The sequence below is a fragment of the Gastrolobium bilobum genome, unplaced genomic scaffold, assembly GCF_033153095.1.
Source record: "Gastrolobium bilobum isolate Gb01-03AN ecotype WA unplaced genomic scaffold, APGP_CSIRO_Gbil_v1 utg110062, whole genome shotgun sequence".
Taxonomy (NCBI): Eukaryota; Viridiplantae; Streptophyta; class Magnoliopsida; order Fabales; family Fabaceae; genus Gastrolobium; species Gastrolobium bilobum.
Genome location: NW_026895113.1, coordinates 76,503 through 90,238, shown reverse-complemented (window position 1 = coordinate 90,238; position 13,736 = coordinate 76,503). Strand labels below are relative to the sequence as shown.

At 34.8% G+C, this 13,736-nt stretch overlaps 1 protein-coding gene across 3 annotated transcripts; it reads left to right on the top strand.

Moving 5' to 3' along the window:
* Window positions 1-6,668: 6,668 nt before the first annotated feature.
* LOC133312419 (non-specific lipid transfer protein GPI-anchored 14-like) lies at window positions 6,669-9,043 on the top strand. 3 transcript variants are annotated; one of them, XR_009751687.1, is made up of 4 exons: window positions 6,669-7,100; window positions 7,460-7,561; window positions 7,652-7,851; window positions 8,773-9,043. XR_009751687.1 is itself a non-coding variant. In XM_061513639.1 (3 exons), the coding sequence occupies exons 1-3, from the start codon at window positions 6,761-6,763 to the stop codon at window positions 7,798-7,800; spliced, it is 591 nt and encodes a 196-aa protein (XP_061369623.1). In that variant the 5' UTR covers window positions 6,669-6,760; the 3' UTR covers window positions 7,801-9,043. The 3 variants fall into 3 exon arrangements, 1 of the variants encoding a protein (XP_061369623.1); XR_009751686.1 differs by having other exon boundaries at window positions 8,754-9,043; XM_061513639.1 differs by having other exon boundaries at window positions 7,652-9,043.
* The last annotated feature ends 4,693 nt before the right edge of the window (window positions 9,044-13,736 follow it).

Genomic DNA, 13,736 nt, shown 5'->3' with positions numbered 1-13,736 from the left:
CTCTCATGTTCTCCTGGATCCTACCATGACTCTGCAAAAGTTACACAAATTATGAGTTGATCAGGCCCACGCAATGTGATCTCATATGCATCATCATAATAAAACCCAACGGAGCAAACACACAAGACAGACAACCCCAAGCATCCTAATCATTGCAATACATACAGGCTTTTCCCTCGAACCATTGCTCTGATACCATAAAATGTAACACCCTGTATATATCCGGTAATGTTATCATATCATCGTATTAAGCTGTGCTTAATTAAAATTGCGGAATATCTTTTTCTTTTCAATTATGACGTCATTATACTTAGCCAAGTTGAATACTTAATCCATTTTCAAAACATTGCCTGTATGTAAATTGCAAATAAACATCTAACTGAAATACCTCATTAAATAAATAACATAAGTATGTCTCTAGTCACGGAACTACAACGCGTAGACCGGACAACCTACTAAGTTATACAACTCAACTCAAAGAACTAACATAAGGTGGCATGGACAAACCCCATGCTCATCCAAATAAGGCATCAAGCCCAACATAAGTCTCAACATCAACAACATAATAATATGGCGGAAAACATAAACAGCATCCAATCCAGACATGTCAGCATAAATATAACAGCAATATCATCAGCTAAGCTATGGCCTCCTGCCGCTATAGGCATCAGCCCCCAAACTACCTGAACCTGAAATAAGCGCCCCCAAACGTGGGGTGAGATCTCTAAACAAGAAATCTCAGTAAGACAAGGGTTCCTCAAGGATCTTCCACCCCAAGCTCACTTACATGTGCAATATAAGTTCAAAAGCAGTTTAACAATATAATTTCCAAAATAGTGCAATGCAACAGATAATCATGTCATTTGTGTGAATTCTATTCTACTGATCAGAGAAATGCAGAAATACATCTATTACCCACACAATATGCAAGACGCTACTTGCACCCACCCACGAGCTCACCATCTTATATGACGCTACATACTCAGGCTTACCGACTAAGTGGAAACAACACATACATATTATAAGCCATTGCACATAGCAGCTCAAAAGCATTTCAAATATTCAAAGCATGTAAGACAACATGCATACAACCATACCCCCATGGGACATGGTGGAACCACAACATGGCTAAACCGATGACACGAAAGCTTACCTTGCAAGCTAACAATGAAAGCCAAGAGTTCAACCAAAGCTCACAGTCCAAACACAGCAGAATCACAATCTGATTTGAACTAGCAATCATATCAATAAACATAGCTCATAAGCATAAACATAAAGACAACGCTTCTCTTTTACGTTTTACGTCTTAAGGCTTCACACAAAGCCACAAGCCGTTAATCACTTGATTCTAACTTAGTCCAATTATTACAGAAGTTCAACTTCCTCAAACTAAGGTCCACAAACCCCAAACATCAATTCTGGATGAACAGTAAGCCACTGTTCCTCGAAAACTCAGAATATCTGGATATCTGTCGGGGACATATCCGGATACCAATATCCGGATATCATATCCGGATACGCATATCCGGATATCCATATTCGGATATCAAAAGACCCCATATCCGGATATCAACATCCGGATATCATATCCGGATATTTCGCGACAGAATGCAGCTTCTGCATTTCGCGAAGATATCCAACAAAGGTCCAACCTTTACCAATTCAAAACGTTCAAGACTCTAATTTTAGGCACATTTAGGTTCAGACTCAGATTACATACTTGTTTAACTTATTAAACATGCCAAGACATCTCTTTCAACCAATTAAACTCAAGACCACAGGTTATAACACTTACCAAAGGTTCAAACAGCCAACCAATGATGCTCTTGGAGCTCACATGTCAGCTCCAAGGTACTGACTTTGGAGAGAACGAAAATGGACCAACAAATATGCGTTCTTCCTTAACAAAAGAAGCTACTTGGAGCTTCTACAACTAAGAACAAGGCTCTAACAACTCAAAACAAGGAAACTCAGTTCACTCCCTAACCAATAGTGGCTAGAAGTTCTGAATGTAAACCCACAACTCCTCACAATGCCAACTCTCAAGTGTATAGAGGCTTGAAGATGAAGAGAAATGAGAAGAAATGTGCAAACTTGGGAGATTTTCAAGCCAAAGAGGTCAAGAAATGAAGGTGGCAGCAGCTGGCTCCAAACTCTCACGTAGAGTGGCTGAAGAATCAGCCTAGGGTTTAGTGCCAAGAACTATATATAGGCAGTTAAGTCATTAACACACAGTATTATCATAAATAGCTACGCTTAGCATTTTAATCCCAAACTCAGGATTCTGAACCTACTCAATTTTACAAGATTTATCATATTTTTATTATATTTTCGTAGCACCTTTCCAGTACGCGCTTTTCCATAGCCAGTATCAGTTCTGGCACCAGTTCTCATTATTTTAACTCGAAACTTGTTTTATAAGTCCTATATATTATTCTAGGAATATTCATGCGCTTATTATAATTTTCTGGGATACTTTATCGGTACGCATTTATACCGACTAGCTGAACCGGTATCTGCACTTTTTGTCAAAAAAGCGACTTTCAGCATTATTACTCACTTACTATAATTATTAAAGCCTCATAATAATTATTAGGGTCAATTATGGAATTGTGTTCTAATTTCACATAATTAATTAATTAACTTCCTTAATTAACGGTGCGAGTTCTTACACACATAGTTTCAAGTTTTTCTCATCCAAGTTCATCCTTTGGAAATCGTTCCATAAAAGTATGTCCACGCAGCTTCCGTGATCGATGAAGATTCTTTTGACCCGGCAGTTGACTAGGACTCCAGTGATCACCAGACCATCGGTGTGTCCGGGTACGACCGTTTCTAGATCCTCTTGGGTAAATAAGAGTCTTGGTGGAGCCGAGCTGCTGCCTTTTCCTTTAAAGGTCGGCCTATCTCTAACAGACATGACCTCCTTTAGGTACTTTCTTCTTGCATTTACAGTTTCGCCTCCTCCACCCAAAGCTCCACTGATCACATTGCATTCAAATTCAGCTTCTTGAAATTCCTCATCTTTATCTTCGACCTTTTTGCCCTTTGGAGGGAGGTTTTGCTCCCGATCTTTCATGTCCTCTCTTCGGGCTGCGACTTCGGCTCCGACTTCTCTGCCTTCGCTTATTATTCTTCTTACCCTGAGTTTGGATAATGTATTGCTTTAATTTTCCCTCTCTGATGTGCTTCTCAATGGCATCTCGGAGGTCCCAGCAGTCATCCGTGATGTGACCGTTCTGGTCATGGAAAGTGCAGTATTTGTTTCTGTCCAGCCCACTCTTGGTTTTGAGAGGTCGAGGTCTCTCGACATTGCGCATTTCGGTTTGAGCCACCTCTTTCCATATCCTAGATCTGGACATGTTCAGAGGTGTGTAATCGTCATACTTGCTCCTTGGAGATCGATCATCCGATCTCTTGTCTCGAGGTTCTTTTTCTTTCTTCGACCCCCGCCGATCCCGATCTTTGTTTTTCTTGCTCGGGCTCCGACGATTCGGGCTTCGTCCTCTGGACTCTCCATAAGCCTTCTACATGTCTTCCATGTCAATGTACTTGTCCGACCTTCGTCGGAACTCCTCCAGGTCATTGACCGGGTTCTTATAGATTGACTTCACAAGTGGAGAATCGCCATCTAGTCCCGAGATGATCAGATGCAGGTGTACTGGCTCAGTTAAATTCCGAACCTTGAGGGCGGCATCTTTAAACCTATCGAGGTATTTCCTCAATGATTCGTTCTCCTTTTGCCGGATTCCTCCCAAAGCGTAGGTCGGCATTGGATGCGCCTTTCTTGTTGCGTAATTCAGCCGGAAAGTTCGGGCTAGGTCCTCGAACGAGTCAATCGAGTTCTTGGGAAGCCTGGTTATCCAAGCATTTGCCTGACCTGTCAATGTCGTCGTGAAGATTCTGGCCTTAATAGGTTCAGTTATCCCATTGAACAACATCTCGGTCTTGAAGGCCTCTAAATGGGCCTCCGAGTCTTGACTTCCGTCGTACGGTGGTATCTTGGCACTCTTGAATCTCGGCGGTATTGCCAAGTTCATGAGCCTTTCAGTGAATGGGCTATCGTTAGCCTCCTCATCAAGGAGATAATTATCTCCTTGGTTGTTGACTGGTCCTCCGCCCTCCTGGTGGTTGTCGTGGCGGGGATTCTGCATATTTCCTTCTGCCGCGGCTACGTTTTGATGTTGTGGCCCACTGGCCTGGCCTGCGCTTCCACCTCGGCCTGCTCCTCCAGCTCGTCCTGCAAGTTTTTGATTTTGCAGCTCAGCCTCCATTGCCTCCATCTTCTGGGCATTCAACCCTTGTTGAGCCAGGAATCTGTTCTCCATCTCCTGCATTCTTTGAAGGATCGCATTCATGGCCACAGTGATTATGTCCCTGGGCTGTTCATTATGTGGAGGTGGGCGCACTGGGCCCGCTGTCGTGTTGGGCTGGGTTCTGGAGGGCAGTCCTTGAGTGCCGACCTCGCTGCCCTGGACCTCTACTAGCACAGGGGTCGTGGCTGATTGGAGCTGTTCCAACGCATGTTGGTGTGGAGGCATACCATAAGGCTGGGGCTGGGATTGGTGTGGCGGCATTTGGGCAGTACTGGACGTCGAACGGGTGTTTGTCATCGTGGAATGGGAATCGAAAGTTATCGTTCCCACAGACGACGCCAATGTTCGGTCCTGGATAGACCGTATTGCTATACTGTGAGGTATGCGCTTAAAGATACAGTATAATCAAGTGTATACTAGGCTTATACCCGATGTCCCAATCACTGCGCACAAGCAATAGGCTTATAGCCAAGGGGAAGGTGTGTGCACAGTGTGGGCAGTATTCGTAAATAGGTTAAAAGTGTGTACCTGGGATCCTTAGGCTCTTATTTATAAGGATTACCTTTCTAGGTCTGGGCTCTTTGAGCTCCCCAGATTGCATTAGGGTTCAACTCCCTTTCTGTTGGGATGTGACCCTTATCTTGTGTACTTTGACTGTTTAGTGTTGTTGAGATACTCATGAATCTATCTCTTAGTAGATTCTTAGGTGAGTAGTTGGAATATGATATTCATATCCATATATATATATATATATATATATATATATATATAATATAATATAATAAAATATGAAATTACCATAAGTAAAAATATCTAACGACACTATTAGCTAGATTGTATATTTAAGTAACTTAATTAGAAAACTCATCAAAATTCAATTAAGATTTATTTTATTTTATTTTTTGGTATAAACCAAAATGCCTTTTTTTATTTTACACCTTACACTGACGTATTACATTAAATATATAAACAAAAAACTACCTTGAAATATTGCACACAAAAAAAAAAAATATAGTCTTATATTGAAGAAGATTATCCTTACAACATATTTTCGTTCATAATCTCTTACAATCATATCTTAACTGTTGATTTTCGTCAATCAATAGTTATCATTTATTGCGATTTAATAATTAATAAATTAATTTAATTTGCAAAAATAATAACTATTGATTGGTGAAAATCAACGGTTAAGATATAGTCTTATATTGAAGAAGATTATCCTTACAACCTATTTTCGTTCATAATCTCTTACAATCATATCTTAACCGTTGATTTTCGTCAATCAATAGTTATCATTTATTGCGAATTAATAATTAATTAATTAATTTAATTTGCAAAAAAATATAGTCTTATATTGAAGAAGATTATCCTCACAACCTATTTTCGTTCATAATCTCTTACAATCATATCTTAACCGTCGTTGATTTTCGTCAATCAATAGTTATCATTTATTGCGAATTAATAATTAATTAATTTAATTTGCAAAAATAATAACTATTGATTGGTGAAAATCAACGGTTAAGATATGGTTGTAAGAGGTTGTAAAACGAAAATAGGTTGTAAATATAACCTTCCTTCTTATATTTATGCAATTTTAATTATAATTGTATATGTATCATCAGTAGTATATTTAGATTAATTTCTTTTGCACAATAAAAAAAATTTCGATCAAATATTTCTTAAGTGTATTTTAATTTTAAACTTTTCTTTAGAGTTTGCACGTGTTATTTATTTGATAGAATATTACCTCAAAATTGCACTCATTCAAAGAAAAATGTTAATATTAACTTCATATAAATGTAAGATTGTTAAATAATTAAAAAGGACTATTTAAATTAAAGGGTATAAAATAAGATGAACACTACTTCCGATTAATGAAATCCAAATTTAGCTAAACAACTCTAATAAGGATTCCTTCAATGAATTAGCTTTCAATTTTGCTTTGAATGAGTGCAAGACATTTTCCCCTGCAAAGAACGAAAATCTGTATCATTAAAAGTGAATATGATGTCATGTATTCTAGCCACTATGTCATCCACAATTGTCCTTATGCATCATTTGCTTAGGCCTGTTAGTGGGTTGGTGAAGTGATCCACTAAGTTAAAAGCACTTGTAGGTGTGTCCACACTAATGTTTACTTGCTTTTTCAATTAGAAAACTACAAAAGAATGTTACAAATTAGAAGCAGATTGTTAAGGTCGGTTGTTTGTCCCAATCCCAATCATAGCAGCAATACTTTCTTGAATCCAAGTTTTCTCATGAGTGTGCTCTAGCACCAATTATTAGTCTTATAAATTAAACAGAAAACTAGATAATTTTATATATATAAAAAAAAGTCATTCTTCACCAACATCCTACCTCTATCAATATTTAAGTACTCCCAATCTCACATTTACTTCAATCACTTCCAATATCTCTCCCCATTTTTTCAAAACCACAAAAAGATGTTTTATCACAACACAAAAGCACTGGCACACTTGTTGTTGCTAGCATCAATGATAGTTGGCAGTGTATTGGGAGATTCATCCAAGGACAAAGAGGAATGCACAGAGCAATTGGCAGGGCTAGCAACATGTCTTCCATATGTTGGGGGTGAAGCAAAAGCTCCAACACCAGATTGTTGTAGTGGTCTCAAGCAAGTGCTCAAGAGCAACAAAAAGTGTTTGTGTGTTATTATCAAAGATCGTAATGATCCAGACCTTGGTGGTTTACAAATTAATGTGACTTTAGCTTTGAGCCTCCCAACAGTTTGCAATGCCCCTGCCAATATCTCCAAATGCCCCGGTACGTTTATCCATAGCTAAACATTTTTTTTTTCCAACTTATTCATAAAAAATCCAACTAGTCCAATTCGAGTACCCTGTCAAGCATAATTCACTATAATAAGTTGCTTCGACACCACATCCTAATCCATGTTAAGTTTATGGGTCTTTTCGCTTATATATTTCGTGTTCAGCGAAATTTTATCACTTATAGTTGAATTTCTAACATTATGTTGGTTTCGTAGTCCTGGATTTATATGTAACTTCACAATTTTTAATTTCAGATATTATGCTAGTTTCACACTTTCTAGCAATTTGTAACTGATTTTGGGCCATGATATATAAAATAAGAATTTTGTTGTCAATTTTCAATGGAAGCAGAGCTGTTGCACATGGATCCCAAATCACCAGAGGCTCAAGTTTTCTATCAATTGGAGAAAGGTTCAAGCAAAAGTGGCACAAGTCCTTCACCAAGTCCTGCTGGTAAGAAGCTTTGTTTTTTATTAATTTATGATTTGTCAATAAGAAAGCATATATACAAGTGTTGTTCATGTATGTATTATGCGGCTGCAGTTGGAGCAAGTCCTAGCCACGCAATCACTACCACACAGAAGAATGATGCATTCTGCAAAGACAAGAGAATGTTAAAGATAGATGTTCTGGCTGCAGGGCTTCTAGTTTGGTTTTTATTTGACTCTGCTGCTAGAAACTTTTTCATTTAGACACTGATGTGAATATGGATGGCCTCTTCCAATCCCCTCCCTCTTTTCTTGGTACATCACTATTCTGTGTCATTGACTTGACATTATCACTTACTGTCTGTTAAAGTGTCTGTATGGTGTAAATTTTTCATTTTCCAAATAAACCCTCGTTAAAATACAAGTTATATCTGTTTGGTACTCTTAACAATACTCCTGGAACTTTAGGCTTATCTTAAGAGACGAATCCAGCAAAATAATCAAACAAGTAATCCAAGCTAAGTGTCCTATCACTAAGCATCTTATAGGAAGATAAGAAAAAAAAAATTCTGGCAAACAAATGAGCATGGTGTCTCTTGCTAAATCTAATTACCACTAGTGTAGTAGAATGTATTAATAGGGTCATCAACATATTAGCAATAAATCCAACAATGAAAAAATTGAATAGAGCGTATTTAAGCCTATCTCATATTAACTATACGGAAAAAGGAGTTCAAAATAGAGTCAGCATTAAAATAACTAATATTGCAAAACACTTCCAAAATCACATTCCTCTTTTTAATCCATGTATGATTCACTTACTTTGCCACTCCCAAAAGATATAACATTACAATGCTCTTTGGGATTCACCAATGTAACTTGGAAATGTGCCTTTGGCTCTTTCGTTTACTTGCTTTGCAAGGTAGAAACCACCAATTTTTTAGACAAGCTCTAGTCGCCTGCATAAATGATGTTGTCTTAAATGTGTCTAAGTTGCAAAAGACCAGTCTCTAATGACAGAGTGCTGCTATGTGGTTGTAACCCTTGTTATGGATACCTATATATATATGTGGATTAAGATGATTTTACTGTTTTCAAGAAAAATTAGGATAATCCCTCCAAAGGTGTTGCAGTAAGGATTATTCTGATATCTTGATACATATCACTTACCTGGAAATACTCTTGTTCTGGGCTAACAAAGCATTATATGTATCAAGCTCCAAAACTTTTCCGCAGGAATATGATGTTCATTGGAAGCCATGGTTTCTATCAACTCTAAGCCCTCTTCTAAAGTCTTGGTGGCAAAAGAACCTCCAGTTGAAGTATCAATCATCATTCTTGATGAAAGGGTTGTATCATTGTACAAGATTTTCAATTTTGATGCCAATTTTCAAAGTAGTGTTGTAAACACTTTTTGTGTGGTTCTTTATATCTATCATGCTTCATGTATAGACTCTCCTTCCTTCTGATTAAAGATGTTCACACTTCTAATATTTATGCATTTGGATATGGGAAATATAGCTGAAGAATTTGGAGACTTAGTCCTCACGAGTGTTGATACTTCTTTGAGGCTGAATCTACAACCATCAATTGACTTTTATCTTTCAAAGAGAATAAGAACGATATGAGTATATATGATACAATCGTCAATGACACCATTCATCTTGATATATAATGTCACAAAGCTGTAAGAAATTAATATAGAGGTTAGGATCCTCTGAATCTTCTCTTCTAAACTGTTCTTGTTGTAGTAGATGTAATAAATTGTGGTTAATCTCAAAGTTGTTAGCTGCAACATCTGAGGCAATGTTATAAAACCCGCTCTCGTTATTGACTCGATCGGGGTACCAGGTCAATAGATTATTGATTCAACTACATGAACTGAATTAATGTGTACATATATATCTATAATTTATGGGAAAAATATTTATCCTTTTAAAGGATATAACATTGTTTCATTTTAGATTCTAACTGTTGATTTCTGTCAATCAACGGTAATAATTTATTGGGTCAAAATTATTAATTAATTAATAATAAGTTTGACCCAATAAATTATAACTGTTGATTGACGGAAATTAACGGGTAGGATCTAAAATGACATAAGGTTTATATCCTTTAAAAGGACAAACATTTTTTCCATTATTTATACAGTGTTCTAAAAAAATTGACTTAATATAATTTAATAATTAATATTATATTCATTAATTATGTTTTATTAAAAAAAATTAAATAAATAATAAATTATTAATGATATATATAAATGTGGGCAATTCAAATGTTAGACAAGAGCTCAATCCAAATTATCCATGCTACCAATATAAGCCCACCTAGAAAGTATAAAATAAAATAAAATGATTTTTAAAATTCAAAACTAAAAAAAAAATATTAGTAAAATTATAAACCTTTCAAGTTTCAACTCCTCACCTCCTAAAAGAAATCATTATCATTGATGAGTATGTAAAAGATTGAAGTCATTGAATTTGAGTTTAATTTAAAGAAAAACTACAAACGCCTAAGAAATTAGGGTTTCAGCCATGCCATGTAAATTGGTATGGAAATTGAATGTGAGGATGTTAAAGTGTTCAATGATATTCCTAATATGTGAATAGGTGAATGGAATATCCATTAGTCATGGAAAAAGTATGAAAACCTAGGCAATGTTAATGTGAACAATTCGACCATATGGATTTAAATTGGGTGAAAGCTTGGTTAATCATGGTTTATTTGATAATGATGAACTCTAAGGTGAATTGGAGTGAGTAGAATGATAATTGGTCATTTGAAAGCATTAAAAAGTAATACAAACCTAATTAGGGTTAATTAGGTTAAATGAACAAACTATGTAAATGATTATGTTTTGGCATAGGTTCTAATATTGATAAATAAGTAATTAAGGTTTACGTGCCAAAGGAACTGTGTTAGGATGATTAAAAGTTTGGTAAATGCATGATCAAGTCATGTTACCATTCGGTCATTTAGTGGTTTAATCAAATTGGAAGTTGTCTAATTGATAACAACTTGATTTAGGATAAATAATGGTGTATGAATTGGTTAGTGGAAATCATGTGAGGATGATGAATTAACTAAGCCATCGTTCGGCCATCACAAAATAAATAGCTTGGGAAGTTATTTAAATTAAAGTAAGGTGATCAAATGAATTAAGTAAGTCACCTAAGTTAATTGGTGAACTAACAAGTAATTGTAAATTACTTGAATGGCAAGTGACACTCATTTAGAAATTGATAGTGTTTTATTTGTGGTACTAGAGTGTTCCTAGGAGAAGTGATTTGAAGATCACACTGCTTGTCTCCATTTAAGGAGTTTTCTTCCGGCTTATTGTTCTACCAGAATCCGATGGGATAATGGTTATTGTTTGTATTAATAATGTGGTTGGACATTGAAATCTTAGTATGCATATGGTAAATAAAAATGTGGTGCGTGAGGTATGCTGATATATAATTTAAATAATGAGTTTAATATTGATGTATATGATAATATGTGAAATGATTGACATATCTTATAATATGTGAAATGATTGACGTATCTGATAATATATGAAATGATTGACGTATCTGTTAATATGTGAAATGATTGATGTATATGATAATATGTGAAATGATTGACGTATATGATAATATGTGAAACGATTGACGTGTCTAATAATATGTGAAATGACTGGTATGTCTGATAATTCTAAGGTGTACTGTTAAGACTGAAGTTTTGATGAGTTTATAAATCTGGTAAAGTTAATGTGTGATGTTCAGATACTTTGATGTTTTGGTAAATTTGATGGTGAATCGGTTATATCTTGTAAAGAGAAAAGTAATGAATACTAAATATCTGTGATAGTTTGTACATGTAATCCTTAGAAAGAAGGATGCTTTGTAAGTGTGTTAAATTGAAAGTACATAATTCAATAAGGATATATATATATATATATATATATATATATATATATATATATATATATATATATATATAATATGAGTGAATTCCAGTACGAGGCCAATGAATAAATTGGTCATACAAGTTGACTGCATTCGATTACTGGATGACTCTGGTGGAATGTGATTAGTTATTACCGTAAGCGCATCCGGTCATCAGGTGGTTCTTGTTATTTATGATGAAAAGATAAGTATATATGTGAGTGTAGTTGTAGGTTTATCTTGTACTTCTGTGATGCATGGTAATGTATAGATTGAATGTGAGTGTTTTGTAATGTTTAATGTGTTTGTTTAATTGATGAATAGTTTTGTGTGATGGTGTGTTTTATCTGTTAATTTTTGTTATCTATTATTTTTATTGTGTTTGTAAGTTTTATTGATATTCTAAAAATTAATGAATTTGTCAGTATTGGTTTTTGAAAGAATAATATGATAAAGTAATATGAGTATGTATGAGAATGCTATGATACTTGGAGATATTACTTCGGGAGTATCAGGTTAACAGGAAAAAGGTGAAAACTTTCGTAAGAACTGTAGCATTGGATTATCTAGTAAATTCTGTAAGGTTATTTGTGAACTGTGAATGATTTACTATGTTAAATAAAATTGTTTCAAAGTGGTTGTGTGTTTATATGTTTATTATTTACCGTTGTGTTGAGTAATTTAAATAAGTTAAGTTGTTTGAAAAATTGTAATGATTACATGTAATTAACCTTAGGATGTAATTAAACTAGATTTAGCGATAAGGAATTTTCTATATTATGTGCTGTATGTTTCTTCTATTCTGCATGTGCTGACCAATTATGTATGAAGTGAGCTTAAGAATGGGAGAATATTCTATAAACTTAGAGTTTACTAGGATTTAAATCTCACCCCATGTTATGGGGAAACATTTCAGGTGCTTTCTCGGATGATGAGTTTTTGAAGAACTAGTGACGCGAAAAGAATGATTAGCAGACACATAAGGAACAACGCGATTGACTAACGTTTGGGATTATGCGTGTATGTCTATGTTTCAGATAAATTATGTATTTGAGATGAAGATATTATTAGTACAATTGTATATAATTGATATGAGATTATGTAATTAAAGGTTTGGATATGTTACATAAAACAAAGTATGTTTGTATGTTTCAATTTTGCTGAGAGTGATTAGGAATCTATGGATAGATTCTAAAGATGTTAATATGAATATGTTATGTATTGTTTATGTATGGATATTAGGTTTAAGAATTTGGATAGTCCGATAAATAGAGGTCATGCTGTCCGTTTTTGTAGAATTGATTGCTATTACAATTTAGTGTTAAGTTTTAATTTTATGCAATTATGCGGTTGTATAGTTTATTATAATATTGTGAACATAAAGGATACAAAGGAAAAGTTTTAAATTAGTCACGTAGTTTCAAGAGAACTATTGTGATACCTATAGGAAATCTTGTGCTATTCTTATTAAGTGCGTATCTGTGCCATATATGTGTAGCATTCTTGTTGGTAAACCAGAGTGTTACATGAAGCTTGATCAATAATGGAAAACGATGTTGTGGTTACAATCAGGATGTAAGTCTTGACGCAATAAACTAGGATAAATTGAGTTTGCATTGTCTCTCTCATTTATCTCTTTTACATAAGCATTCATGGCATTCTTAGCATATTCCACTTCTAATTTGTTGATTAGTTTTTGCTTGATTTAGTTGTTAACTATTATATTTTGTTTATCTTAAATCACAGTCGAAGAAAACGTTTTAACAAAGAAAATGAGGCTTTTTGTGAAAAAAAATTTAGAAACTCAATTAACACATTCTTGAGCATTGAGCCCACTAATTAACCAAACAATTTTTTTAAACAAGACCATATATTTAAGAAATATTGTTCAATTTTTTTTATAAACAAATTATATCTTTAAAATCAAAACAATCAACTTACAATTTTTAAGAACGACATATGTGTTGTTTGAATTCTATTTCCAAAAATAATTTTTTATTTTATTTTATTTTAAGAATCAAAAATTAAAAAATCGGTTTGAAAATGTCTATTTTGTAAAATGATAAGAATAAGGAGACAACACCTAGTGATCCATTGCAATTGCCAAATAGGCCAATCAAAAGATCAAGGGCCAAGAAGTTTAAAGAAGCTCTTAGTGGGTTGATCCAGCAAATGTGGGCTAACCATGAAGACATCAAGCCCAAATTTATTCATAATCAGAATTTAGTTAATGTCATCAATGCAAGGGAGGTTAAGTGGAATGAGTAGCAATTT

Coding starts and splice junctions, on each gene's coding strand:
- LOC133312419 (XM_061513639.1), top strand. CDS start 6,761: ATGTTTTATCACAACACAAAAGCACTGGCACACTTGTTGTTGCTAGCA. Junction 7,101..7,459: donor CAATATCTCCAAATGCCCCG/GTACGTTTATCC, acceptor CAATGGAAGCAG/AGCTGTTGCACATGGATCCC. Junction 7,562..7,651: donor TCCTTCACCAAGTCCTGCTG/GTAAGAAGCTTT, acceptor ATGCGGCTGCAG/TTGGAGCAAGTCCTAGCCAC.